This window comes from Carcharodon carcharias, chromosome 1 (genome assembly GCF_017639515.1).
Source record: "Carcharodon carcharias isolate sCarCar2 chromosome 1, sCarCar2.pri, whole genome shotgun sequence".
NCBI lineage: Eukaryota > Metazoa > Chordata > Chondrichthyes > Lamniformes > Lamnidae > Carcharodon > Carcharodon carcharias.
The window spans coordinates 106575003-106602219 of record NC_054467.1 but is presented as its reverse complement, the minus strand read 5'-3'; the positions used below and the strand labels follow the sequence as shown (position 1 = coordinate 106602219).

The window sequence follows — 27217 nt, the reverse complement described above, 5'->3', positions numbered from 1 at the left end:
GTACTAACTTGTTAACAGCAAGCCTCCGACTTGCATTTCTTTTAATTTAAATTGTCCTTCTAACAGAAGCTTACATAATAGGTAAAAGTTAATAAGTATTAATCACTTCCTTACAATTCTCTGATGTGTAAGTGCACTTTGTGCTGTGGTACAGAGCCAGGTAAGTTATTGGTTTGATTCTTTGCTCTCTGCCAAGTTTGCTGATCTCAGTCAGGGCAGTAGTGAAAGCAACTGCAACAACAACTTGCATTTATGTAGCACTTTTAATGCAGTAAAATGTTCCACGCTGCTTCAAAGGAGTGTTATCAGGCATAATTTGACACCAGGCCACATAAAGAGGTATTAGGGCAGGTGACCAGAGCTTAGTCAAAGATTTAGGTTTTCAGGAGCAACTGAAGAGATTAGAGAGGCAAATAGGTTTATGGGATGGAAGTCCAGAGATTAGAGCTTAGGTGGCTGAAAGCATAGCCACCACTGGTGGAGTGATAAAAATCAGGGATGTGCAGGAGCCAGAATTGGCAGCAGCACAAACTTCAATGGATTTTAGAGCTCGAAGAGTTCATAAAAATAGGGCGGGGTGAGGCCTTGGAAGGATTTGAACAGAATGGGAAGAATTTTAAAACCTAAGGTTGCTGATCTGGCAACCTGTGTCGGTGAACGGGTAGAGGGTTGATGAGTGAGCATAGGTTGAAGCGAGTTAGGAAGTAACAAAGGCACGGATGAGTGTTTTAATAGAAGATGAGCTGATGCAGGGGTGGAAATGGATGATATTACAGAGGTGGAGTGGGGTAGTCTAGGTGATGGAGAGGATATGGGGTTGGACACGTAACCCAGGGTTGGTGATTAAGGAACAGAGTTTGTCATGAAGGCAACAACTTTGGTCTTCCCAGTATTCAATTGGAGAAAATTTCTCTTCATCCAATACTCAATATTAGACAAGCAGCATGACAAAAAAAGTGAGTGGAGGAGTGGAGAGAGTTGATGGTGAGGTAGAGCTGCGAATCATCAGTGTACATGTGGAATCTGATTTGTTTGTGGTGATGTCACCAAGCTGTAGCATTTGATGAGAACTAGGCTGGGGCCAATGTGAGAATTGTTATTTCTTCTAAATATTTTTGGGGAATATTGTGTTATCCTGTGAAGAAGTGTGTGTCTTTGTGTAGGCATTAGGTTTGAGGTACAAATGAGTAGGTTGGATATAACATTTGCATTTTTGGATAATTTGAGAGTTTGAATATCAAAGGGAAGCCAGAGGGTCAAGAAACATGTTTGCATCTTGCAGGAGTTCCATAGGTAAATAGAAAAGGGTATATTATGTTTTATTGACTCGAAAGTAGACACAATAGAAACCGGAAAGGTTTTAAGTTTGGAAGGATTTGAGTTTCAAAGGGGTGTGAGAGCAATGAAACATGAGTTGAAAGGGGGTAAAGGATATTTTAGAGTTACTGTGGAAAGCTTAAGGTAGCTGTTGAGCTATTGGCTGTTAGCTGTTCTCTGTGAGGAAAATTTCTTGGAAACAGCTCTAGGCTAGGAGAAGAGGCAGTTTGAATCAGCCATCCGTTCAAGCCAGAAAAGTCTTGGACTGCAACAAGCAAGAAAAGAGAGTTTGGAGATAGCGCTAGTGCAAAGACTGCGGGAGTGGGGGCCTGGGTCAAGCATAGGTTTTTGAGGACGGTGGTACTGATGGCAGATTTTAAGGGGAGAATGATAATACCTGCCCATGGTCTCCCTGAAGATTGAAAAATCAGTCATCATTCCCATTTCTGTTCACTTTCCAGTGAAGTGTGTTGGGAGTTGAGCCCCACAGTCAAAATAGCTGCTGATACTCACTGTCTGTACATAAACATGAAGGATCACCAAGTGCGTGAGATTTTGTTGCACATTAGAGGGCCTGTGAAACCTATTCTCCAGTGTGATTCCACCGGTATGAATCATTGTCTTTAGTAGGATGGGGAAAAAAACTGGAAAAGCAAATTGATAAGCAAGATATTGAATCCTTCTTATCCTACCTGTGAACTTTATGGCTGATATTTTGCTTTCAGCAGCAAGCGAATGGCATCACCATTCATTATACTTACAGCTACCATAGGGTAGCTTTTTTTTCCATAGGCTTTTGAGTGTCAACTTATGGCTGTTGAGTGTCTGAAAATGCAATATGCCCTCCGTAGGGGTTCTTGGACCTGTATGAATGTGGCAAGCAACAATCAGACTGAAGAATTCCCATTGAAACATGCAGATTTTAAACCAGTAATAACGGTCATGTTCAGAAAGCAAAATAAAGAAGGAGAAAGAAAGAAGGGATAGAAAGAGATGAAAGATCAGGACAAAGTTTTTTTAAAAATCTGCAATAGTTAGTTCCTGACGGAATAAAACTTCACACTTGTAAAAATTAACTTTCGTTGTTAGAGAGGTTATTAGATGGTAATTAAAACTTCTGCGTTTGCGGGTGTCAGAAGTTTCTGTCCAATTTACTCATTAACCATGAATGCTGTAATCTCACTGTTATTCTTAACGCAAAATCCAGGCCTATGTTATTTATACCATCCTGTAGAATGCTCTCAAGTGTGTGTTTCAATTCGGCTGTTCGGCTTATTGACCTTTAATTATCAGGTTTGAGCCATTCTATTTCCTTTCAATATTGGAGCTACATTTTTGTCCTCCAGTGTTTGGAACTACCCCAGTGTTTATGGATGTTGAAAAAATATCTGAACTGTCATTCATCAAGGATTCAAACATGTATCTCATCTGGCCCTGAGCTTTGTGGATATTACAGCTCTTCAAGTTTTTGCAACACTGTTCATTAACCTACCTGTGCTTTGGATCTTGTAACCACGTTTGCAATAACTGTAATTTTTAAATGTATTTTTCATATTATTTCATGGGATGTGACAAGGCCAGCCTTCGTCGCCCATCCTAATTGCCCTTGAGAAGGTGGTGGTGAGGTGCTGGCTTATACAGCTACAGGGCAAGTGGCGTAGATACACTGAGTGCTGTCAGGAAGGGAGTGCTGGGTTTTTAGCCTAACAAGGAAAAAAGGCAATATATTTCAACGTCAGGATTCTGTGTGGCTTGGAGGGGAACTTGCAGTGTTCCCATGCCACTGCTGCCCTTGTTCTTCTAGGTGATAGAAGTTGCAGGTTTGGAAAGTCACAGAATCACATTCAGCCCATCAAGTCTCCACCGACACATAAGACACCTGACCTACCTACCTAATCCCATTTACCAGCAGTTGGCCATAGCCTTGAATGTTATGATGTGCCAAGTGCTCATCCAGGTACTTTTTAAAGGATGTGAGGCAACCCGCCTCCACCACCCTCCCAGGCAGCGCATTCCAGACTGTCACCACCCACTGGGTAAAAAAGTTTTTCCTCACATCCCCCCTAAACCTCCTGCCCCTCACCTTGAACTTATGCCCCCTTGTGACTGACCCTTCAACTAAGGGGAACAGCTGCACCCTATCCACCCTGTCCATGCCCCACGATAATCTTGTACACCTCGATCAGGTCTCCCCTCAGTCTTCTCTGCTCCAACGAAAACAACCCAAGTCTATCCAACCTCTCTTCATAACTTAAATGTTTCATCCCAGGCAACATCCTGGTGAATCTCCTCTGCACCCCCTCCAGTGCAATCACATCCTTCCAATAATGTGGCAAACAGAACTGCACACAGTACTCCATCTGTGGCCTCACTAAGGTTCTATACAACTCCAACATGACCTCCCTACTTTTGTAATCCATGCCTCGATTGATAAAGGCAAATGTCCCATATGCCTTTTTCACCACCCCACTAGCATGCCTCTCTGCCTTCAGAGATCTATGGACACACATGCCAAGGTCCCTTTATTCCTCAGAACTTCCTCGTGTCAAATTACTGCTTCCAAAGTGTATCGCTTCTCACTTTTCTGGGTTAAATTCCATCTGCCACTTATCTGCCCATTTGACCATCCTGTCTATATCTTCCTGTAGCCCAAGACACTCAACCTCACTGTTAACCACCTGGCCAATCTTTGTGTCATCCGCAAACTTACTAATCCTACCCCCCACATAGTCATCTATGTCGTTTATATAAATGACAATAGGGGAACGAGCACAGATCCCTGTGGTACGCCATTGGATACTGGTTTCCAGTCACTAAAGCTATCCTCCTGTCATCACCCTCTGTCTCCTACAACTAAGCCAAGTTTGAATCCACCTTATCAAATTACCCTGTATCCCATGTGCGCTTGCCTTCTTTATAAGTCTCCCATGTGGGACCTTGTCAAAGGCTTTGCTGAAATCCATATAAGCTGCATCAACTACACTACCCTCATCTACACACCTGGTCACCTCCTCAAATAATTCAATCAAATTTGTTAGGCATAACCTCCCTCTGACGAGGCCATGCTGACTATCCCTGATCAAACCTTGCCTCTCCAAGTGGAGATAGATACTGTCCTTCAGAACTTTCTCCAATAGTTTCCCTACCACTGACGTGAGACTCACTGGTCTGTCGTTCCCTGGCTTATCTCTACGACCTTTCTTAAATAGCGGAATCACATTAGCTGTTCTCCAGTCCTCTGGCACCTCCCCCGTGGCCAGAGAGGAATTAAAATTTGGGTCAGAGCCCCTGTGATCTCCTCCCTTGCCTCCCTCAGCAGTCTGGGACACAAATCATCTGGACCTGGAGATTTGTCCACTTTTAAGCCTGCCAACACCTCCAATACTTCGTCACTCCCTATCGCAATTTGCTTAAGAACCTCGCAGTCTCTCTCCCCGAGTTCGATACCTTCATCCTCATTCTCTTGGGTGAAGACGGATGTGAAGTATTCGTTCAACACTCTAGCGATGGCCTCTGGCTCCACCCATAGATTGCCCCCTTGGTCCCTTATGAGCCCTACTCTTTCCCTGGTTATCCTCTTCCCATTGATATACTTAAAGAATATCTTGGGATTTTCCCTACTTTTACCAGCCAGAGCTTTCTCATATCCCCTCTTTGCTCTCCTAATTGCTTTCTTAAACTCCACTCTGCACTTTCTGTACTCCACTAATGCCTCTGCTGTTTTGCTTCCCTTGTACCTGCTAAAAGCCTCTCTAAAAGTCATGTCAAATGATGCTTGGTAAGATATTGCAGTTCATCTTTGAGATGGTACACACTGGCACTGTATGCCAGTGATGAAGGGATTGATGTTTAAGGTGATGGATGAGATGCTGATCATGCTAGTTGCTTATCCTGAATGGTGTTGAGCTTTTTGAACGTTATTGGAACTATACTCATCCAGGCAATTGGAGAGTATTCCATCACACACCTGACTTGTGCCTTGCAGATGGAAAACAAGTTTTAAGGAGTCAGGAGGTAAGTTATTTGCCACAGAATTCCCCACCTCTCACCTCCTGTTGTAGTGATAGTATTTATATGGTTGATCCAGTTCAGTTTCTGGTCAATGGTAATTCTTCAGGATGTTGATGTTGGGTATTCAGTGACAGTAATGCCCTTGAACCACATGGAGAGATGGTGAGATTCTCACTTGTTGGAGACATTGTCTGGCACTTGTTTGGTGCGAATGTTACTTGCCTTTTATCAGCCAAGCCTGCACTTTGTCCATCTTTTGCTGCATATGGACACAGATGGCTTCAGTATCTGAGGAGTCATGAATGATACTGATCACTATATCTATTTGCAATTATAAACGTGAATGTGAAAAATTAATTTAATATACCCAATCAACTGCAATAGTTTTACTCATGTTATTCTATAATTGAATCAATTATCCCGTTATCTTTCCATTAACATAGTAAAACTTTTCAGTGGATTTTAGTACAAGCTTTCCATTAGATCACCTAAATTAACATATTTGGTGAACTAATCAGTTCTTTCTGTCTTGAAGAATATTAAGGTGGATAAGTCCCCAGGGCCAGATGGGATCTACCCCAGAGTACTGAGGGAGGCAAGGGAGGAGATTGTTGGGGCCTTGACAGAAATTTTTGTATCCTCACTGGCTACGGGTGAGGTCCTTGAGGACTGGAGAATGGCCAAAGTTGTTCCATTGTTTAAGAAGGGTAGCAGGGATAATCCAGGAAATTACAGGCCTGGTGAGCCTTACGTCAGTGGTAGGGAAATTATTGGAGAAGATTCTTTGTGACAGGATTTACTACCAAATGGGCGTATTCGTGAGAGGCAGCATGGTTTTGTGAAGGGGAGGTCGTGCCTCACTAACTTGATCGAGTTTTTCGAGGAAGTGACAAAGATGATTGACGATGGAAGGGCAGTGGATGTTATATATATGGATTTCAGTAAGGCCTTTGACAAGGTCCCTCATGGCAGACTGGTACACAAGGTAAAGTCGCACGGGATCAGAGGTGAGCTGGCAAGATGGATACAGAATTGGCTTGGTCTTGGAAAACAGAGGGTAGCAGTGGAAGGGTGCTTTTCTGAATGGAGAGCTGTGACTAGTGGCGTTCCGCAGGGATCAGTGCTGGGACCTTTGCTGTTTGTGGTATACATGAATGATTTGGAGGAAAATGTAACTGGGCTAACTAGTAAGTTTGCAGACAACACTAAGGTTGGAGGAGTTGCAGATAGTGAAGAGGATTGTCAAAGGATACAATGGGATATAGCTCGGTTGGAGACTTGGGTGGAGAAATGGCAGATGGAGTTTAATCCGGACAATTGCGAGGTAATGCATTTTGGAAGATCTAATACAGGCAGGAATTATACAGTAAATGGCAGAACCCTTAAGTGCACCGATGGACAGAGAGATTTGGGTGTACAGGTCCACAGGTCACTGAAGGTAGCAACGCAAGTGGATAAGGTAGTCAGGAAGGCATATGGCATGCTTGCCTTCATTGGCAGGGGTATTGAGTATAAAAGCTGGGAAGTCATGCTGCAGCTGTATAGAACCTTGGTTAGGCCACACTTGGAATATTGTGTGCAATTCTGGTCGCCACATTACCAGAAGGATATGGAGGCGTTGGAGAGGGTGCAGAGGAGGTTTACCAGGATGCTGCCTGGTCTGGAGGTTATTAGCTGTGAGGAGAGGTTGGAGAAACTCGGATTGTTTCCACTAGAGTGACGGAGATTGAGGGGCGACTTGATAGAAGTTTACAAAATTATGAGTGGCATGGACAGAGTAGATAGTCAGAAGCTTTTTCCCAGGGTAGAAGAGTCAATTACTAGGGGACATAGATTTAAGGTGAGAGGAAAACACTATAGAGGAGATGTGTGGGGCAAGTTTTTTACACAGAGGCTAGTGAGTGTCTGGAATTCGCTGCCAGAGGAGGTGGTGGAAGCAGGTACAATAGTGGTGTTTAAGAGGCAGCTTGTCAAATACATGAATAGGATGGGAGTAGAGGGATACGGACCCCAGAAGTGCAAAATGTTTTAGTTGAAGGGCAATATGATCGGTGCAGGCTTGGAGGGCCGAAGGACCTGTTTCTGTGCTGTACTTTTCTTTGTTCTTTTCTTTCTATCCCAGTGTACATTAAAGCAGAGGTCTATGCTAACCTTTTTGCTGAAACTATATTGTTTCATTTCAGTTTATCTAAGGACTGCACTCTCAGATTAATTGAGAGCTTTCTATTCTTCTGCGTTTATTTTTGCAAAAACTGTTTCTCTTTTCTTTAGTCAGGTGGTGTTAAGTTTTCAATGTCTGTGATACTTTTATTCCAATATGGATCATACTGATGAGGTGCTAACTGAAAAAGCAATCGATGAAATGAATTTGTGCAATATCAATCCAGTTCTTAACGTGGAAAAATAACCATAATCTCAGATTGTTTGTCAGGCTGACTTAATTCAGCAGAATAACTGTTATCAGAACTGGAATTGTCATATTGGTGTAGCAGGAGATACTTTTCTAAGTCTGAGGCACATTGGACAAAATAAATTAATCTTTGCTCTGCAAATAAAAATTGCCAACACTGGAAATCTAAAATAAAATCAGGAAATGCTAGAAATGCACAACAGCTGAGGCAGCACTGGCAAAAAGAAAAGACAATTCAATGTTTTTGGTATAGATGCTTTGGCTATACAAAAATGTGAACTTGTGTTTTCTCCAAACATATACTGACTAGACTGCTGTATAGTTCCAGTACCTTTGCTCTTTACTCTGCATCGTGTCTATGCTATCCTTAGCCTGATATCCTCTACCTTAATGAACAGGTAAGTAGTTTGTGTTTAAATTTTGGTGTTAAAGACACAAATATAAAACTTAGTCATCTTCATTTATTGTCAAAGACTGTTTTATCATATGGTTTTATATGATCAGACATATCAGAAGTGATCATATCTTTTGTGATATGCATCACAGCATTTATTCCAGCTGTTTTCTCTGGTACTTTCATATATGGATGCATTTGTGCAGGAGTTTATACATCAAATAAGGGTTGGTTTTGACATCTAAAAAGGTAAAAGCATGAACTTGAAAAATAATCTATTCTGGTGCATAGTTTCACTTCTTGCTTTAGGGAAGATTTATAAAAGTGAAATAGGCTAATCTTTGGTAGCATCAGAACTTATTCTAGATTTTGATATACAATCTAAAGCTGTTTATGAAGGGAAATTGACTCATTGCAAACTTCCTCATATATACTGGTAAATAAAAATGTGCATATCCCATTTTTGTACTTAACTCCACTATTTATTCTAAATAAAGGCTACTTTTATGTAAATATCTGGGCCTTGACATTAACAAGGTGAGAAGAAGTGTTTAATTGGTTGAAGAACTCAGCAAGGCTCGGGAGGTAAAGGCCTGCATGGCGCTCATATTGTTGGTCTGTCTCTGGCCTGGTAGACGTTCAAAATAATAGCCTGGCTGGCAGGCAGTGGGGAAAACTAGGGGCAGGAAGCCGTAGCCAAGGATCCCAGCACTTGGAAGGGAATCGGTACCTCTAGTTGAGATTGGGAGGAATGCTGGGAGGCTAAAAGTTGGAATCAGAGTGCATAGTCAGCATGGGGGGTGCGGTGGTGGGGGAGAGTGATCGGAGAAGGGTTGGGATGCCAGGCTCCTCCTGGCCTACAAAGAGTGCTAAAAGAGCAGCTCTTCAGCACATATCTTTGGGAATTGTCAACTCTTGCCTTGGATCAGCAGCCAGGCAGCTGACAGCTCAAGCTACCCCCTCCCTTTCAGTTAAATAAATTGTGATGCTGATGATGTCTTTCAGTCACAACTTTGGAATATCATTTAAAACCCCACCTGACTTTTGCAGGAAGCTTGTCATTGGCCTGATTCCTTTATGTTAAGATTGAAAGAAATCAAGTTGGTCAACACTGATATTTTAACCTGAGACCCTAGTCTCCATAGCAACATCCGCGAATTCAGAGAGAGTTGGTGGCGTAGCACAATTAAAAAATAACTGAATCTGCAGAAAGCGTTGACCCTTTAAGTACCATAAATGAGGACAGAGTACAGTAAAAAGTATTCCTGCAGATCACAGGGGCAAGGAACTTGGCATACTAGATGTGACACCAGGATGGAATGTTGCCTACCTAGTGCAAGGGTCAAGGATGTCACTGAGCGGCTGCAGGACATTCTGAAGGGGGATGCTGAACAGTCAGAGGTCATGGTCCATATCGGCACCAATAACATAGATAAAAAAAAAGGGATGAGGTCCTGAAAGCTGAATATAGGGAGTTAGGAAATAAATTTAAAAGCAGGACCTCAAAGGTAGTAATCTTGGGATTACTCCTGATGCCACATGCTAGCAAGATCGAAAATAGACCAGATGAATGCGTGGCTGGAGAGATGGTGTAGGAGGGAGGGATTTAGATTCATGAGGCATTGGGACCAATTCTGGGAAAGAAGGGACCTGTACAAACTAGACAGGTTGCATCCCAGCAGGACCATGACCAATATCCTCACAGGGGTATTCGCTAATACTGTTGGGGAGGGTTTAAACTAGAGTGGCAGGGGAACTTGAGCCAGGAAACATGAGAGGGAAGCAAAGACAAAAAAGAAGAAAGCAAAAGTGGAAGGCGGAGGAAACAAGGGCTATCAGAAAATAGGGCCATGGTACAAAAAAAATCTGTAAAAAATTTTAAAAAGACAAGTCTAAAGGCACTGTGCCTGAATGCATGGAGCATTTGTAATAAGGTAGATGCAGTTACAGCGCAAATGATGTTAGTGGGTATGATATTGCAATTACGGAGCCATGGCTGCAGCATGACCAAGGCTGGGAGCTGAATATCAGAGGGTATTCGATATTTAGGAAGGACAGCCAAAAAGTAAAAGGAGGTGGGGCGCTGTTGTTAGCTAAGGATGAAATCAATGAAGTAGCGAGGGATGATATTGGCTCAGAAAATCTAGATGTAGAATCAGTCTGGGTGGAGCTAAGAAGCAACATGGGGCAGAAAACATTAGTGGGAGTTGTTTCTAGGCCTTGAAACAGTAGTGATAAGATAGGGAATGGCATTAAACAGGAAATTAGAGATGCATGTAACAAGGGTGCTACAGTAATCATGGGTGACGTTAATCTACATATAGACTGGCAAACCAAATTAGCAATAATACTTTGGCCAGTGAATTCCAGGAGTGTGTATGAGATAGTATTTCAGACCAGTACATCGAGGAACCAACTAGGGAACAGGCTATCTTAGATTTGATATTGTGCAATGCGAAGGAGTTAATTAATAATCTTGTTGAGCAGGCTGCTTTAGGGAACAGTGACCTTAACATGATAGAATTCTTCATTAGGATGGAAAGTGAAGTAGTCCAATCCCAAACTATGGTCCCAATTCTAAACAAAGTAAACTACGAAGGATGAGGTACAAGTTGACTACGATAGATTGGGGAATTCCATTAAAGGCATATTGATGGATAGGCAATGGCTAACATTTAAGGAATGAATGTACGCATTGCAACAGTTATGCATTCCTTTCTGGCGCTGAAACACAACAGGAAAATACATCCTGACTTAAAAAAGAAATTAAGGATAGTATTAGATCCAAAGAGGAGTCATATAAAGTTGCTAGAAAAAGTAGCAAGCCTGAGGATTGGGAACAGTTTAGAATTCAGCAAAGGAGGACTGAGGGATTGATTAAGAGTGGAAAAATAGAGTATGAGAGTAAACTTACAAGGAACATAAAAACAGACTGTAAAAGCTTCTATAAGTATGTAAAAAGAAAAAGATTAGTGAAGACAAATGTGGGTCCCTTACAGTCCAAAAGGGGAGGATTTATAATCGAGATCAAGGAAACGGCAGAGCAATTAAACAGCTACTTTACTTCTGTCTTTACAAAGGAAGACACAAGTAACTTCCCTGAAATACTAGGGAACCAGGGTCTAGTGAGAAGGAGAACTGAAGGAAATTATTATTACTTAAAATGTACTGCTGGAGAATTAATGGGACTGAAGGCCAATAAATCCCCAAAGCCTGATAATCTACATCCCAGGGTACTAAAGGAGGTAGCCATGGAAATATTGGATGCGGTGGTTGTCACCTTCCAAAATTCTATACATTCTGGAACAGTCCCGGCAGATTGGAGGCTGGCAAATGTAACCCTAATATTTTAAAAAGGAAGGAGGGAGAAAACAGGGAATTACAACCTGGTTAGCCTAACATCAGTAGTAGGGAAAATGCTAGATTATATTATAAAAGATGTGACAACAGGACGCTTAGAAAATATCAACAGGATTAGACAAAGTCAACATAGATTTGTGAAAAGGAAATGTTTGACAAACCTACTGGTTTTTTGAGGACGGAACTAGCAGAATAGCTAAGGGAGAACCAGTGGATATGGTGTATTTAGATTTTCAGAAAGCTTTTGGTAAAGTCCCACATAAGAGGTCAGTGTGCAAAATTAAAATACATGGGATTGGGAAGGTATTACATTTGCATGAATTGAGAATTATTTAGCAAACAGGAAACAGAGAATAGGGATAAATGGGTCTTTTTCAGAGTGGCAGGTGGTGACTAGTGGGGTACCACAGGGACCAGTGCTTGAGCCCCAGCTATTCACAATATATATGAAGATTTTGATGAGGGAACCAAATGTTATATTTCCAAGTTTGCTGACAGCACAGAACTAGGTGGATATGTGAGTGGTGAGAAGGATGTTAAGAGGCTTTAAGGCGATTTAGACAAGTAGAATGAGTGGGCAAACACATGGCAGATGCAGCATAACATGGTTAAGTGTGAAGCTATCCACTTAGATAGGAAAAACAGAATGGCAGAGTATTATTTAAATGGCAATAGATTGAGAAATATTGATATACAGAGGGACCTGGGGTCCTTGTACACCAATTACTGAAAGCAAGCATGCAGGTACAGCAAGCAGTTAAGGCAAATTGTATGTTGGCCTTCATTGCAAGAGGATTTGAGTACAGGAGCAAGGATGTTTTACTGCAGCTGCACAGGGCCTTGGTGAGACCACATCTGGAGCATTGTGTGCAGTTTTGATTTCCCTACCTAAGAAAGGATATACTTACCATAGAGGGAGTGCAGTGAAGGTTCACTAGACTGATTCCTGGGATGGCAGGGTTGTCATATCAGGAGAGATTGGGTCAACTTGGCCGGTATTCACTGGTGTTTAGAAGATTGAGAGAGGATCTCATTGAAATGTATAAAATTCTGACAGGGTGTGACAAACTGGATGCAGGGATGATGTTACCTCTGGTTGGGGTGTCTAGAACAAGGGGTCACATTCTTGGGATACAGGGTAGGCCATTTAGGACTGAGATGGGGAGAAATTTCTTCATTCAGGGTGGTGAACTTGTGGGGCTGAATTTTGCCCTTGATGGGCGGGTGGGCCTGACTGACTCGGTGGCAGGCGGGCAGCCAATCGCCACTGCCAAAACGAGCCCTGCCGCCATTTTACATGGGCGGGCCAATTAAGGCCCGCCCAGTGTGACGCCCAATGGGAAGTGCTATGTGCTTCCAGTGTGGGCAGGGGGGTATTCCCCAACTGCGAGAGTGCGCTCTTTTGCGCATTCGCGCGAAAGAGCACACATCTCCTTGAGGCACCACTTAGCCTCAGGGAGATCGCTGAAAGGTTGTGAAAGTTGAAAAATAAAAAAGTCATTAACATGTCCCTCACATGAGATGGGACATGTTAATAAAGTACACAAAAACTTTATTAAATTTTTTAAAATCCGAACTCAAACCTCATCCCGCCAGTGGATGAGCTTTGTTAAAAAAAAATCACTTACCCGCCTGCCTGTTGGGCCCGTGCGCTGAGCTGAAGTTCGCATGGGCCCTCAAAATTGTTGCACTGCATAGTGCGCTCGCCGATTTAAACATCGCGATGCCGCGTGCTGACGTCGGGACGCTTGTGTGACGTCAGCGCGCAACATTTCCACCACCCGCACGTCAGCCAGAAAATTCAGCCCTTTGAATTCTCTACCACAGATGACTGTAAAGGCCAAGTCACTGAATATTTTTAAGAAGGAAATAGATTTCTGGACTCTAAAGGCATAAAGGGGTATGAGGAGAGTGCGGGAACATGGCATTGAGATAGAGGATCAGGCATGATCACCTTGAATGACAGAGCAGGCTTGAAGGACCAAATGAGTTACTACTGCTCCTATTTTCTATGTTTAGTAAAAGCTAAAACTGTTAACAAATACAGATGGAGATCAAGTCAAAATTTTGAAAGCTTTAGTTGAACTTTTTTCCAGTTTTTCAGTTCAAAATGCTTTTCTTATGATACTGGTAGATGAAAATGGCAATCTTCACAATTAACCTTTTATATAGGGCAAATAAATTAAATAGTTCAGTAGCATGAGAAACAAAGTCTTTGTTTAGTCCCAGTAGGTCTCTTAGAATTTCTCCCAACTATAAGTTTACAAGGTCATTCATTTAGTATCTCGTTTAACTAATAGAAAAGTTATAGTTAATTTGAAAAACTTCTATCGCTTTTTCCTCATTTAGGTTTGATGATAGTGTTAATCCATTATTTCCTCAGTATACTGAACTGTTGATTAACATAAATTTTTTGCCTTTTCCGCTTTAGTGATTATTGAGAGTGTTGAGCCCGGAAATTAATTGCTCGTGTCAGCTCCAGCACGATGCCATCACCATACACATCTTCCCCTGCCCTCCCCTGTAAGCATTCTGAACAGATTTTCGCCTCTTCAACATCCTGGTCCATTCTGTGACTACTCCACTCCTCAGTCAACCCTAATACGCCCTGCCTTCCCTTCAGCACCAAGACATTCTGCTTATCTCCAACGAGATTCTCGTTTGTCTTTTCTACCTTCTTCACTTCCACTTCTCGTGTTTAATCAGGAATCTAAAAAAAAACACTTCCACAGCCACATTTTCTTCCTCAAAACAGTCTCTGACTTCAACTTATCTCATAAGGATTCCAACTTAAATTCCACTCTTTGTGTTATGAGTACAGATATCTCTAAAACATCCAGTAGTCCTCAAATCACTGTTCTCGCACTCTCCATGCCATGTGTGGTCATGTGCATACTCTTGATCTCTCCCTTAAGAAACATCAACGCACCCTACAATTTCATTTTGTGCTTCGCCTCATTCAACACTTTAACAAAATATTTTTCTCTTCCTTTCAAGCGTGAAGGATCGCAAACTTCACCAGCTCATGGGTATCAACACCCTTCCGTCTCTTTCCTCCCTTTTCCTTCCCTCCGACCCCTCTCACCCCATGCCGTGTTTTCACAATACTTTCTGATCTTTCCCCTCTCTGACTCAGTAAAAGCCTTGATTTCTTTCCCTTACGTCTCTGCCTCAATGAATTTCAAGCTCAGCACGATGCTGAGCTCTTCCTCCATTGCTTCTGTGCCCACTTCTTTGACCAGGAGTCCTCTCCCCATTCAACAGACCCTTTCGCCTGTCCAATACTCTCCCTCCACCTGGACTCCTTCCTCTGGCCTCCTACCCTCACTAGATCTTTTCTTTGACATCTGCCAGTGTGACATTGGCCATCTCAATTTCTTTACTTCTCTCATTCATTCTAGCCTATTCCTCTCTGAACTTGCTGCATTCCATTCTCTCTGATCCAATCCTATTATTATCATCAAATCTGCTGACAAGAGAGGCAGTGTTGTTGTCTGGCGTACTGACCTCTGCCTTGCAGATGCCGAACAACAACTCTCCCTGGTCCATGACCCCACTACCAAACATTGGCCATTGTGTCCAAGACTGTCACTGACCATGTATCATCTGGAGATCTTCCCTCCACAGTCTCCAATTTCATAGTCCTGCAACCCTGAAGAGCCTGCTTCTACTTCCTTCCCAGGATCCATAAACAAGAACTGCCCTGGTAGACTCATGTTTCAGCCTGTTCCTACCCCACTGACCTTATTCCTTCCTATCTCAACTCCATTTTTTCTCCCCTTGTACACTCTTTTTCTACACCCCCCCCTGCCTGGCTGAGCTTGTTCTCACTCTGAACAACTCCACTCATTTCTTCAAATAAAAGGCGTTGTTATGGGTCCCAGTTATGCCTGCCTTTTTGTCAAATATGTGGAACATTCATTATTCCAGTCCTGCTCAGGCCCCCTCCCCCATTTCTTTTTCTGATACACTGATGACTGCATCGATGCCGCCTCCTGCTCTTGCCATGAACTGGAAAACTTCATTGACTTTGTTTCCAATTTCCACTCCTCCCTACTCTTCACCTGGTCCATCTCTGACTCTTCCCTTCTCTCCTTTGACTTCTCTGCCTCTATTTCTGAAGTTAGGTCTTCAACTATTATTGGCTGCAAACCCACAGACTCCCACAGCAACTACTTATCCTCGCACTCCGCTCAATGTAAGGACTCAATTCCGTTCTTCTAGTTTGTCTCAGTCACACCTGTTCTGATGCTGAAGGGAAGGCAGGGCGTATTAGGGTTGACTGAGGAGTGGAGTAGTCACAGAATGGACCAGGATGTTGAAGAGGCAACGATCTCTTCAGAATGTTGAAAGGGGAGGGAGGGCAGGGGAAGATGTGTATGGTGGTGGGATTGTGCTGAAGCTGACACGAGCAATTAATGAAAAAGCAAGACATATCAGAAGTGCTGGTGTGGAAGGTTTCCAAGTGAAACGGTGATTTACTTGTACTTTCAATTTAGTATACTATATTCGCTGCTCATGATGTGGTCGTCTCTACCTTGGGGAAACCAAATGCAGACTGGGTGACTGCTTTGCAGAACACCTCTGTTCAGTCCGCAAGCATGACACCAAATTTCCGGTTGCTTAACGTTTTAATTCTTCACCTTGCTCCGATGCTAACCTTTCTGTCCATGGTCGGCTACATTGTTACAGTGAAACTCAGCACAAGCTCGAGGAACAACACCTTATCTTTCCACTCAGCACTCTACAGCCTTCTGCACTCAATGCCGAGTTCAACAACTTTAGATCATGACCTCTGCCTCCATCATGTTCCATGTGTTTTTCTTTTTTTTTGGGTTTGTCTTGTCTTGTTTCTTTCTTTATTCCTTTAAATTGCATCCAGACAGCTGCAATGTACCTCATTTGGACACAATCTTTGTGTCTTTGCCATACTCATTACCACTTTGTTTGGCTGGAGCATCGTGTAATCTTTTGTTATTTAATCTCCCCTGCCCTCCAACCTATCACAGACCTTCTCCTTTGTTCTACCTGCCCCTCCCCTCTTTCCACTGTCTTAAAATCTCTTTCATTTCCACCCTTCTTCACTTCTGATGAAGGATCATTGACCTGAAGCGTTAACTCTGTTTCATTCCACAGATGCTTCCTTACCTGCTGAGCACTTATTTGATTTTATTTCAGATTTCCAGCATCTGCAGTATTTGGCTTTTGAATTAATTGCTTCCTTTTGTTTGTTTCTCACTAGGCAGAAAAAATTGCCTCTCAGATGATCACTGAAGGGCGAATGAATGGGTTTATTGATCAAATTGATGGAATTGTCCACTTTGAAAGTAAGTGCATTTCTTCTGAAATTTTTCCTGTTTCTATATTTTGGGTTTTCATAACACATAGAATCCTACACGTTTAAATTTAGATGCTGACCTCAGGCAAATCTACTCACAAAAACTAACGTTCACTGTTTTGGGAATTTTCCCCTTTTTCCAACAACAGTTTAAATTTAGTACCAAGACAAGGGGGATATCTTGGCGTGCAGCAGCAGTGATTTAGCAAGCAGCTAGGCAATCAATCACATTGCAATATACATATACAGCAAACCAGGAATTTGAAAGCACTTAAAATCTTTCACTTTTTATTTTAATTTTCAGAAAGTGAAATAAATGTATGACTGTATTGCGATCGAAGCTAAAATAAAGGCTAATGGGCTTTAAAAATGTTATGTTTTTATATCTTTTTTTGAAATTTTTTAAATCATTGTGGAGACACTTAACATTTCACAAATATAAAATTAACCAGTCAGGGTTACTAAGGCCGTTTTGCAGTAATTTTGAATTTTGTATGCTATTTAAAAGCTCCGTTACACCCCATTCAGCAAGGTGTAACTTTTTTTTAAGGGCTTTTATAGTGGGACAAACAATGTATAAGTGGAAGTTCTCATCAATTCGTGGTTGAAATGGAGATTGCCGTCTGAGAACTTCGAAAGTGCACCCTTTGGAACAACGTAGACTCTCAGGCAGCAACTCTGGAGTTCTGTGTTACTCGGAGCATGCCCAGACTCTCAAAGTTACCACCAGTTTCAGTGGACTCATGGTGGCCATGCTGACAGTTTCGCCAACATTATCAGAGCAAAACCTGCTTGATAGTATAATATGTCAGGGTATAGCTGCCTATTGTTTTCAATACAGCAAACTCCCACCTGTTATAGATTAAGGATATTTTGAAAGATATTAGATCAGGTCTTGCTGGAAAAATTATGCTAACAATTGCTAATGGCTTATGTCATTATTGATACATAAATTTGTCAGCAAATTGAGGGAATTAAGAGATAACAGTATGAGTTGCAAACCTCCTGAATTTGCTGGTGCATTTAGAATTATAGAGTCATAGAAATCTACATCACAGAAAAAGGTCCATCAGCCCATCGAGTCTGTACCAGTCAAACAAGTACCTTACTATTCTAATCCCATTTTCCAGCACTAGGCCCATAACCTTGTATGCCATGGCATCACAAGTGCACATCCAAATATTTCTTAAATGTTATGAGGGTTTCTGCCTCTACCACCCTTTCAGGCAGTGAGTTCCAGATTCCCACCACCCTCTGGGTGAAAAAATTCTTCCTCACATCCCTCTAAACCTCCTGCCCCTAACCTCAAATCTATGCCCCCTGGCTATTGATCCCTCCACCAAAGACATAAGTTCCTTCCTGTCTACCCTATCTATGCCCCTCATAATTTTATACACCTCAATCATGTCCCCCCTCAATCTCCTCTGCTCTGGGGAAAATAACCCCAGTCTATCCAATCTTTCCTCATAACTAAAAATCTCCAGCCCAGGCAACATCCTGGTAAATCTCCTCTGCACTCTCTAGTGCAATCACGTCCTTCCTATATTCCAGATTCCAGAACTGCACGCAATACTCTAGCTGTGTTTTAAGCCATGCTCATAGCATCATACCTTTAGCCATCCCATTATTTCTAAGAACCTGCTAGATTTCCACATTAATTGCCTAATAAACCCGCCTCAGAAAGTTAAATTGATAATTAAGAGCGTAAGTACCCCTTGAACAATATAATTATTAATGTAATGCCAATCAATCTCTCTGGCCCAGAAAGGAAACAATTTAAAATAAAACAAAAAACACTGGAAAAACTCAGGTCTAACAGCATCTGTGGAGAGAAAGACAGAGTTAACCGTTTCAAGTCCGGATGACTCTTCTTCATAACTGGTTTGTCTAACGTGTGAGTCCAGACCCACAGCAATATGATTGGCTCTTAAATGCCCTCTGGAATGGCCTAGGAAGCCACTCGGTTGTATCAAACCACTACAGAAAAGTTAATAAGGAGTGAAACCGGAGGGACCACCTGATATCGACCTTGGCAAAGCCAGTCCTATTGACCTTGCAAAGTCCTCCTTACTAACGTTTGGGGTCTTGCGCCAAGATAGGGAGAGCTGTCCCACAGATTAATCAAGCAACAGCCTAACAGAGTCATGCTCACAGGATTATACCTTACAGACAATGTACCAGAAACCGCCATCACAATCCTTGGGTATGGCCTGGCCCACCAGAAGGACAGACCCAGCAGAGGTGGTGACGTGGTATACAGTTGGGAGGGAATAGCCCTGGGAGACCTCGGCATTGACTCCGGACTCTGTGAAGTCTCCTGGCATCAGGCCAAACATGGGCAAGGAAACCTCCTATTGCTTAACACCTACTGCTCTCCCCTCCTCAGCCTATGAATCAGTACTCCTCAATGTGTAACACCACTTGGAAGAAGCACTGACTGCAGCAAAGACACAGAATGCACTCTGGGTGGGGGACTTAAATGTCAATCACCAAGAGTGGCTCAGTAGCACCACTGCTGACTGAGCTAGCCAAGTCCTCAAGGATATAACTGCTAGGCTGAGTCTGCAGCAGGTGGTGAGGGAACCAAAAAGAGGGAAAAACCTACCTGAGCTCATCCTCACCAGGATGCATCTGTCCATGACAGCATTGGTAGGAGTTTTTTAAAAATTCTTTCATTGGATGTGGGCATTGCTGACTAGCCCAGCATTTTTATTGCCTATTCCTAATTGCCCTTGAGAAGTTGATGGTGGACCACCTTCTTGAACTGCTGCAGTCTTTGGTGTAGGTACACCTACAGCGCTGTTAGGGAGGGAATTCCAGGATTTTGACCCAGCCACAGTAAAAGAAAGGTGATGAAGTTTCAAGTCAGGATGGTGTGGGCTTGGAGGGGTTTTTGCAGGTGGTGGTGTTCCCATGCATCTGCTGCCCTTGCCCTTCTAGGTGATAGAGGTTATGGGTTTGGAATGTGCTGTCACAGGAGCTTGGTGAGTTGTTGCAATACATTTTGTAGATGGTACATACTGCTGCTGTGTGTCGGTGGTGGAGGGAGTGAATGTTGGAAGTGGCGGATGGGCTGCCAATCAAGTGGGCTGCTTTGTCTTGGATGTTGTCGAGCATCTTGAGTGTTAATGGAGCTGCACTCATCCAGGCAAGTGGAGAGTATTCCATCAAACTCCTGACTTGTGCCTCGTAAATGGCCTGGAGTGACCACTACACAGTGCTTGTGGTGACGAAGTCCCATCTTTACATTGAGGACACCATCCATCATGTTGTTTGGCACTACTGCTGCCTAAATGGAATAGATTTCAATCAGATCTAGCAACTCAAGACTGGGCATCCATGAGGCACTATGGGCCATCAGCAACAGCAGAATTGTACTGAACCACAATCTGTAGCCTCATGGCCTGGCATATCATGCACACTACCATTACCACCAAGCTGGGGGATCAATCCTAGTTAGATGAAGAGTGCAAGAGAGCATGCCAGGTACAGCACCAGGCATACCTAAAAATGAGGTGTCAACCTGGTGAAGCTATAGCACAGAACTATTCATATGCCAAACAGAATAGCAGCATATGTTAGACCGATCTAAGTGATCACACAACCAACAGATCAGATCAAAGCTCTGCAGTCCTGCCACATCCAACTCACTGGAGGTGAAGGAGGCTCGACGAATACCCCACCCTCAATAGTGGGAGAGCCCAGCACATCAGTGCAAAAGATAAAGTTGAAGCATTTGCAGCCATCTCCAGCCAGAAGTGCCGAATAAATGATCCATTTTGGCCTCCTGAGGTTCCCACCATCATAGATGTCAGTCTTCAGCCAGTTCAATTCACTTCACGTCATATCAAGAAACGGCCGAAGACATTGGATACTGCAAAGGCAATGGACCGTGACAACATTCCAGCAATAGCACTGAAGACTTGTGCTCCAGAACTAGACGTGCCCTAGCCAAGCTGTTCCAGTGCAGCTGCGACACTGGCAATTACCCAGCAATGTAGAAAATTTCCCAGGCATTCCCTGTCCACAAAAAGCAGGACAAATCCAACCCAGCCAATTACTACCCCATCAGTCTACTCTCCATCATCAGCAAACTGATGAAAAGTGTAGTCAAATGGCACTTACTCAGTAATAACCTGCTCACTGACACTCTGTGTTCTGCCATGGTCACTCGGCCCCTGACCTCATTACAGCCTTGGTCCAAACGTGGACTATAGAGCTGAACTCAAGAGCTGAGGTGAGAAAGACTGTCCTTTACATCATGGCAGCATTTGGCAGTGTGTGGCATCAAGGAGACCTAGCACAAGTGGAGTCAATAGAAATCGGTGGGAAAACTCTCCATTAGTTGGAGTCAAAGCTAGCACAAAGGAAGATGGTTGGAGCTGTTGGAGGTCAATCATCTCGGTCCCGGAACATCACTGCAGGAGTTCCTCAGGGTAGTGTCCTCGGCCCAACCATCTTCAGCTCCTCCATCAATGACCTTGCCTCCATCATAAGCTCAGAAGTGAGGATGTTTGCTGATGATTGCACAATATTCAGCACCATTCACGACTCTTCAGATACTGAAGCAGCCCGTGTCCATACACTGCAAGATTGGGACAACATTCGGACTTGGGTTGATAAGTGACGTAACATTTGTGCCACACAAGTCCCAGGCAATGGCCGTTTCCAACAAAAGGGAATCTAACCATCTCTCCATGGCAATCAGTTTATTACCATTACTAAATCCTTGACTATCAACATCCTGATACCATATATCAGAAGCTGAACTGAACCAGTGGCTACAGAAGCAGGTCAGAGACTGGAAATTCTGTGTTGAGTAATTCACCTCTTAACTCCCAAAACCTGTCCACCATCTACAAGGCGCAAGCCAGAAGTGTGATGGAATACTCACCACTTGCCTGGATGAGTCAGCTCAAATAACATTCAAGAAGCTCGACACCATCCAGGACAATGCAGCCCGCTTGATTGGCCCGCATCCACCATCTTAAACATTCACTCCCTGCATCACTGATGCGCAGTGGCAGCAGTGTGTACCATCTACAAGATGTACTGCAGCAATTCACCAACACTCTTTCAACAGCACCTTCCAAACCCGTGACTGCTACCAAGTAGAAGGACAAGGGCAGCAGATGCATGGGAACACATTCCCTTTCAAGCCACACACCATCCTCACTTAGAAATATATTGCCGTTCCTTCACTGTTGCTGGGTCAAAATCCTGGAACTCCCTCCCTATCAGCACTGTGGGTGTACCTACATCAGATGGACTGCGGCGGTTCAAGAAGGCGGCTGACCATCACATTCTCAAGTACAGTTAGGAATGGGCAGTAAATACTGGCTGAATGCCCCCATCCTATTAAAGTATAAATATAAAAAAAAATCTTGCTGGTAGCTCAAAACAGAATAGACATCAAACCTGGAACCTTCCCATTTAGTATGGCTAAACTATATGCTGCCTTTATGAAAAGAGCCACTAGGAAAATTAATTTACATTTTGTAATAATTAATTTCTTTACTTTTGAAAGAATTAAAATTTTTGGAGAGATTGCAGTTGAAGAAGACAATGCAGTTTTCCTAAGTTTCTTGTGGAAAAAATAATCTTAGCAATATTGAATTATAGTTGTAGATTTATGAAGTTTCACATAAGTACAGAGTACACTATTGCTTACTTTCCTGAAAATTTTAATGATGCTGGAAATTGAGTATATCCGTGTACACAGAGTGCTTATTTCTGTCATGATCTCCACTATTTTTATTTTTATTTTTTAGTGCTATTGTGGAAGCAGCAAGCCTTTTTATACAAAATGGTATTTTTTAATGGGTATGTTCTGCGCAGCAACTTTGACAGTTAATTTGCTTATAATTCATTAAAATTATTTAAATCTTGGTGCATTTGCAAATGGAATTTTTTAAAAATCCATAAAATTTTGAAAGTGAGTTTACTTCGGGAAAGAGGTCACTGTGTTAGTAAAATGAGCTTAATTGATGGCTGTGTTTTTATGTATTTTGGAAATCTTAGTTGGTTAACACATGAGAGTTCCAGGTGAAGAAAAAACTCTGGAGAGAATTAATGGTCAAATATCCATAAATGTAAATGAATAAAATAACATATTAATCATATTCTTTATACATATTTTAAGTGTAAGGTATATTTCTGATGCAATTTATTAATGGATGCACCTAGCATGGAATGATTTGAATTGATTCATTTTTCTCACTAAAATGTGTAATTTCCCTCTGCCTTCACCAACCAGTCTATTTTCTTCTCAAGTAGAGACAAGAAATTGCCATTAGCTATGCCCATGCTGATTTCCGATATGGCAATGCATTATGTTCTTCAGCATTTAACAATACTACTGATTTTAAACCAATTATTTCCATTCTCCCCCTTCCTCCCAATTCACTTACCCATTTTGGATGGAGTACTCTCATTTCACAACTTGACTAACAGCTAACTAGGCACCTCCATTGAAAACAAAAGTTTAAATGCCAGAAGAATCTCATTTGAAGTACATCCAAACTGCTGAATAGAATATACAAGAAATGGACTAATTTAATTGGTAATAATTAATTTAGTCTGGTAGTTTGGGGTAGGAGAGAAAAATGGAAGAGATTACTTATGTTTTAAAAAAAACGTAATGATTAAAGTGATTTTTTTAAATTGGAAGGAAGGTAGCATTAAGATAATCTATAGTGGCTGATATTAGCTTATCAGAGGTGAGTTCATCTGTCATCTGAACCAAGGTCCAGGGAACAGTGATTGAGCTGAAATGAGTGCATGTTATGTGTTTTTTATCCCCTCACTCAGTCAGTGAGGTGAGGGGAGTGTGCAAACTTTAATATACAATAGATTTTCTGGCCTCTTGAGTTGCACAGAAGAAAAACAAATATTTGAATTAAAGTTTCTTTAACTACCTTTTAATTTTTTTCCCTTCTAATTTTCGCCCTTTCCTGGTTTCTTCTGATGCTGGGAAATTGTTATGGCCTTTCTTGTACCTCACCTAAGTGACATTGTTCTTGTGATAACTTGGATTAGTTGACTGATTTAATCCAGTTCCAGGAGAGGTCAGTAGATAACGGTCAAGACTTGCTGCTTTGACTGATTTCATTCCCCTTTCTGTAGGTCATTAAGACTGGGTGCTAGGGTCAATTGATATTTTCAAGACTGAGATTTTTATTGGATAAGGGTATCAAGGGATGTGGAGCAAAGTTGGGTAAATGGAATTAAGTATATGGTGGCCATGATCTGATTGAAAAGGGAATAGGCTCAAGGGGTTCACTGGTACTTATCTTAGTATGTAACTTGCCTGCTGCCCCTGCTTCACATTGTCATAACTAACATCAGAAACCTACTGTTAGGAGAAGTCACAATTTTATCATTCTGGCACAATACATTGGTACACCAGCACTCTTCAAGCAACACATCTTTTGTTATTGGAGTAGTTGACTAGTACATTCTATCTATCTCTTATTCTTACAGCTCGTGAAGCTTTGCCCACATGGGACAAACAGATCCAGTCCCTTTGTTTCCAAGTGAATAATCTACTGGAAAAGATCAGCCAGGCTGCCCCCGAGTGGACAGCACAGGCAATGGAAGCTCAGATGTCACAGTAATAACTCCAACCAAATTTATGGAATTGCAGCCGCCATCAAGATTCCAAGATTCAGTTGTCCCTGTATTTAAAATATTGAATTTGTTTCTTCCAGAACTTAATTTGCAGTTGTGGTTATTTAAAGTCTTTATACAAGAATAGGAAGCTCACTTCCACTGTGTCTGCATTGAATTTGGAAGTATTTTCTTCAATTACACTGGATCCAAAATAGCACCATAGTCACTATTAAAGGGGGTTCTGTTTGTGAATGTAGCAATGAGATTTGTTTCTGGTGAGTTTGGTTGCTCTTTGTTGAAGGACTGTAGCCCAGTTTGTTATCAAACAGTGTGGTTTAATTAGGAAGCTGCAAACCTTTATTTTTGACCCTCTATCAAAGGAAGTCAATTCATATTCTTTGAGAATTGTTTGCCGAACTCTGAAGAAAAAAATGGATCGAATCTGAGCTAACACAGCTTGTCATTCAAGAAAATAAACCCTTAAAGCAGTCAGTGGCACTAACTGTATTACTTTGAGTGTCATCTTTTTCCACTGAATTAACTGTATATTTAAAAAGCCCCTTTGCCTTTGCTATTGCGATGACAAAACTGTTTTTGTTTTACAGATTTTCTTTTTTAAAAAAAAAATAAAATGTTGATTTTTCTTTTGCTCTTCAAGATGACTGATGTTCATGTTTACGAATGAAACATTTTTTCCATTAGTTCTATTTATGGTATTTATTTATTTATTTAGTTGGTTAGTTAGTTGGTTAGTGTGTGCAGAGTCACAGAGTCAAGTAATAGCCCTGTCAGTGGCTAAGTGGTGTTCTTTAATCCTGCCTTCAAGTTCAATCAGTGGACAGTCCTCAACAATGTGAGTTACTGATTGGACTTGAGATAGTTGAATATCTGATATTTGAGGAAGTAAGAAACACAGGTAGTGGGAAGAATGGTATGGGGAAATGCAGTCAGAGGTGAGGAAATGAAATAAAGTTGACTAGTTAGCAGAAACACTGCAACCTGTATGTGGGTGAAGTTGGAAAGGAGGTGAACTTGACCTTTAGGAAGGGGAGATGCAGCCAGTTAATTTACTGCTAAGTTGGGGGAGGGGACCTCTGATTCCTGCTCAGGTCAGTGGACCCCTATGTTCAAAGGATAAGCAGATGTAGTGGCTTATTAAGAAGGGAATTTATGGTTCATGTCCTAGTTTAATTTTTGCCAATTGTTTCCCTGATGCTGTAGCTTCAAGAATTCTTGCTGCTTGGACTCGCTGTTATCCTTCAAGAATTTTAAGGGGCTCTGTTTCTCTTTCTTCAATATAGAGGTTTGTTTCCACTCATGGGCCACATTCCTTTGTGTATTCATGAACGCACACCCTGAAGTACTTTTACTTTGATTTCAATTTAAAGGTGCAATCATTGAAATTGGATTAAATATACTACTCTTTTCATTTGTCTTTTTTTTGATACCATAAGTACTGATTGTTTTCTGAGACAATTATTTATTCAGAGCACCTTTTGGGGTAATACACAACATTAGGTGGTGCATCAGTCTTTTCAAAAGTCACATAATAGTGACTTGACAGCTCCACTTACCAAGACAACACTACTGAAATCCTGAAACCACTTATCTTCTGAGGGAAAGTTCTGCATAAATATATCCTGATTCTCAAAGCCAATTAATCAAAATTCAGAATATTTTTCCATCCCCAGGTGTGTTACTCAGCTTTAGCCTGCTGCCCTGCACAGATGATGAACACCTACCTTTGTCTTAGTAACACACTGACTCTTGTATCCCATTAAATATTTGATCATCTAAGTATGTGTTTATGCCCGTTATAACCCACCAGCTTTTTGTTCCACTTATTCACTACTCTATGTGGATAAGAAGCTACTTTAAGTCTCTGATCTTATTTTAAGGCATACTATTGTTAGACCCATGTCCTAAACTCTTGCAGATTGGAAGGTAGCAAATGTAACTCCGCTATTTAAGAAAGGAAGGAGAGAGAAAACAAGGAATGACAGACCTCCTGACAGTGGTAGGGAGTATGCTAGAATCTATTATAAAGGATGTGATAACTGGACACTTAGAAAATAGTGATAGGATTGGGCAGAGTCAACATGAATTTATGAGATGGAAATCATGTTTGACAAACCTGTTGGAGTTTTTTGAGGATGTAACTAGCAGAATAAGTAAGGGAGAACCAGTGGATGTGGTGTTTTTGGATTTTCAGAAGGCTTTAATAAGTTCCCATGCAAGAGGTTAGTAAGCAAAGTTAGAGTACATGGGATTGTGGGTTATATACTGGTATCGATTGAGAATTGGTTAACAGACAGAAGACAGTGTTGGAATAAATGTCTCATTCACATGTTGGCAGGCTGTGGCTCATGGGGTACTGAAAGGATCAGTGCTTGGGCCCCAGCTATTCACAATCTACACCAATGATTTGGATATGGGGACCAAATGTAATATTTCCATGTTTTTGTGGGCGATGCAAAACTTGGTGGGAATGTGAGTTGTAAGGAGGATGCAAAGAAGCTTAAAGGGGATTTAGGAAGGCTAAATGAGTAGACAAGAACATGGCAGATGGAAGATAAGGTGGAAAAATGTGAAGTTATCCACTTTGGTAGGAAAAACAGAAATGCAGAGTATTTCTTGAATTGTGAGAGATTGGGAAGTGTTGATGCCCAAAGGGACCTGGGTTTCCTTGTTCATAAGTCACTGACAGCTAACATGAAGGTGGAACAAGCAATTAAAGGCCAACATACCATTTGCTGCCTTATTGCAAGGGGATGAG

The 27217-nt window shown here is 41.9% G+C and overlaps 1 protein-coding gene across 3 annotated transcripts in view; it reads left to right on the top strand.

Annotated features, from left to right (window-relative positions):
* The window catches only part of cops4 (COP9 constitutive photomorphogenic homolog subunit 4 (Arabidopsis)), a 79825-nt gene extending 54727 nt beyond the window's left edge, over positions 1-25098 (top strand). For all 3 annotated transcript variants that reach the window (XM_041198723.1, XM_041198731.1, XM_041198728.1), the window contains 2 exons: positions 16735-16819; positions 24313-25098. In XM_041198723.1, the coding sequence (XP_041054657.1) occupies positions 16735-16819; positions 24313-24446 (219 nt within the window). In that variant the 3' untranslated portion in view covers positions 24447-25098. The remainder of the gene's footprint in view (positions 1-16734; positions 16820-24312) is intronic.
* The last annotated feature ends 2119 nt before the right edge of the window (positions 25099-27217 follow it).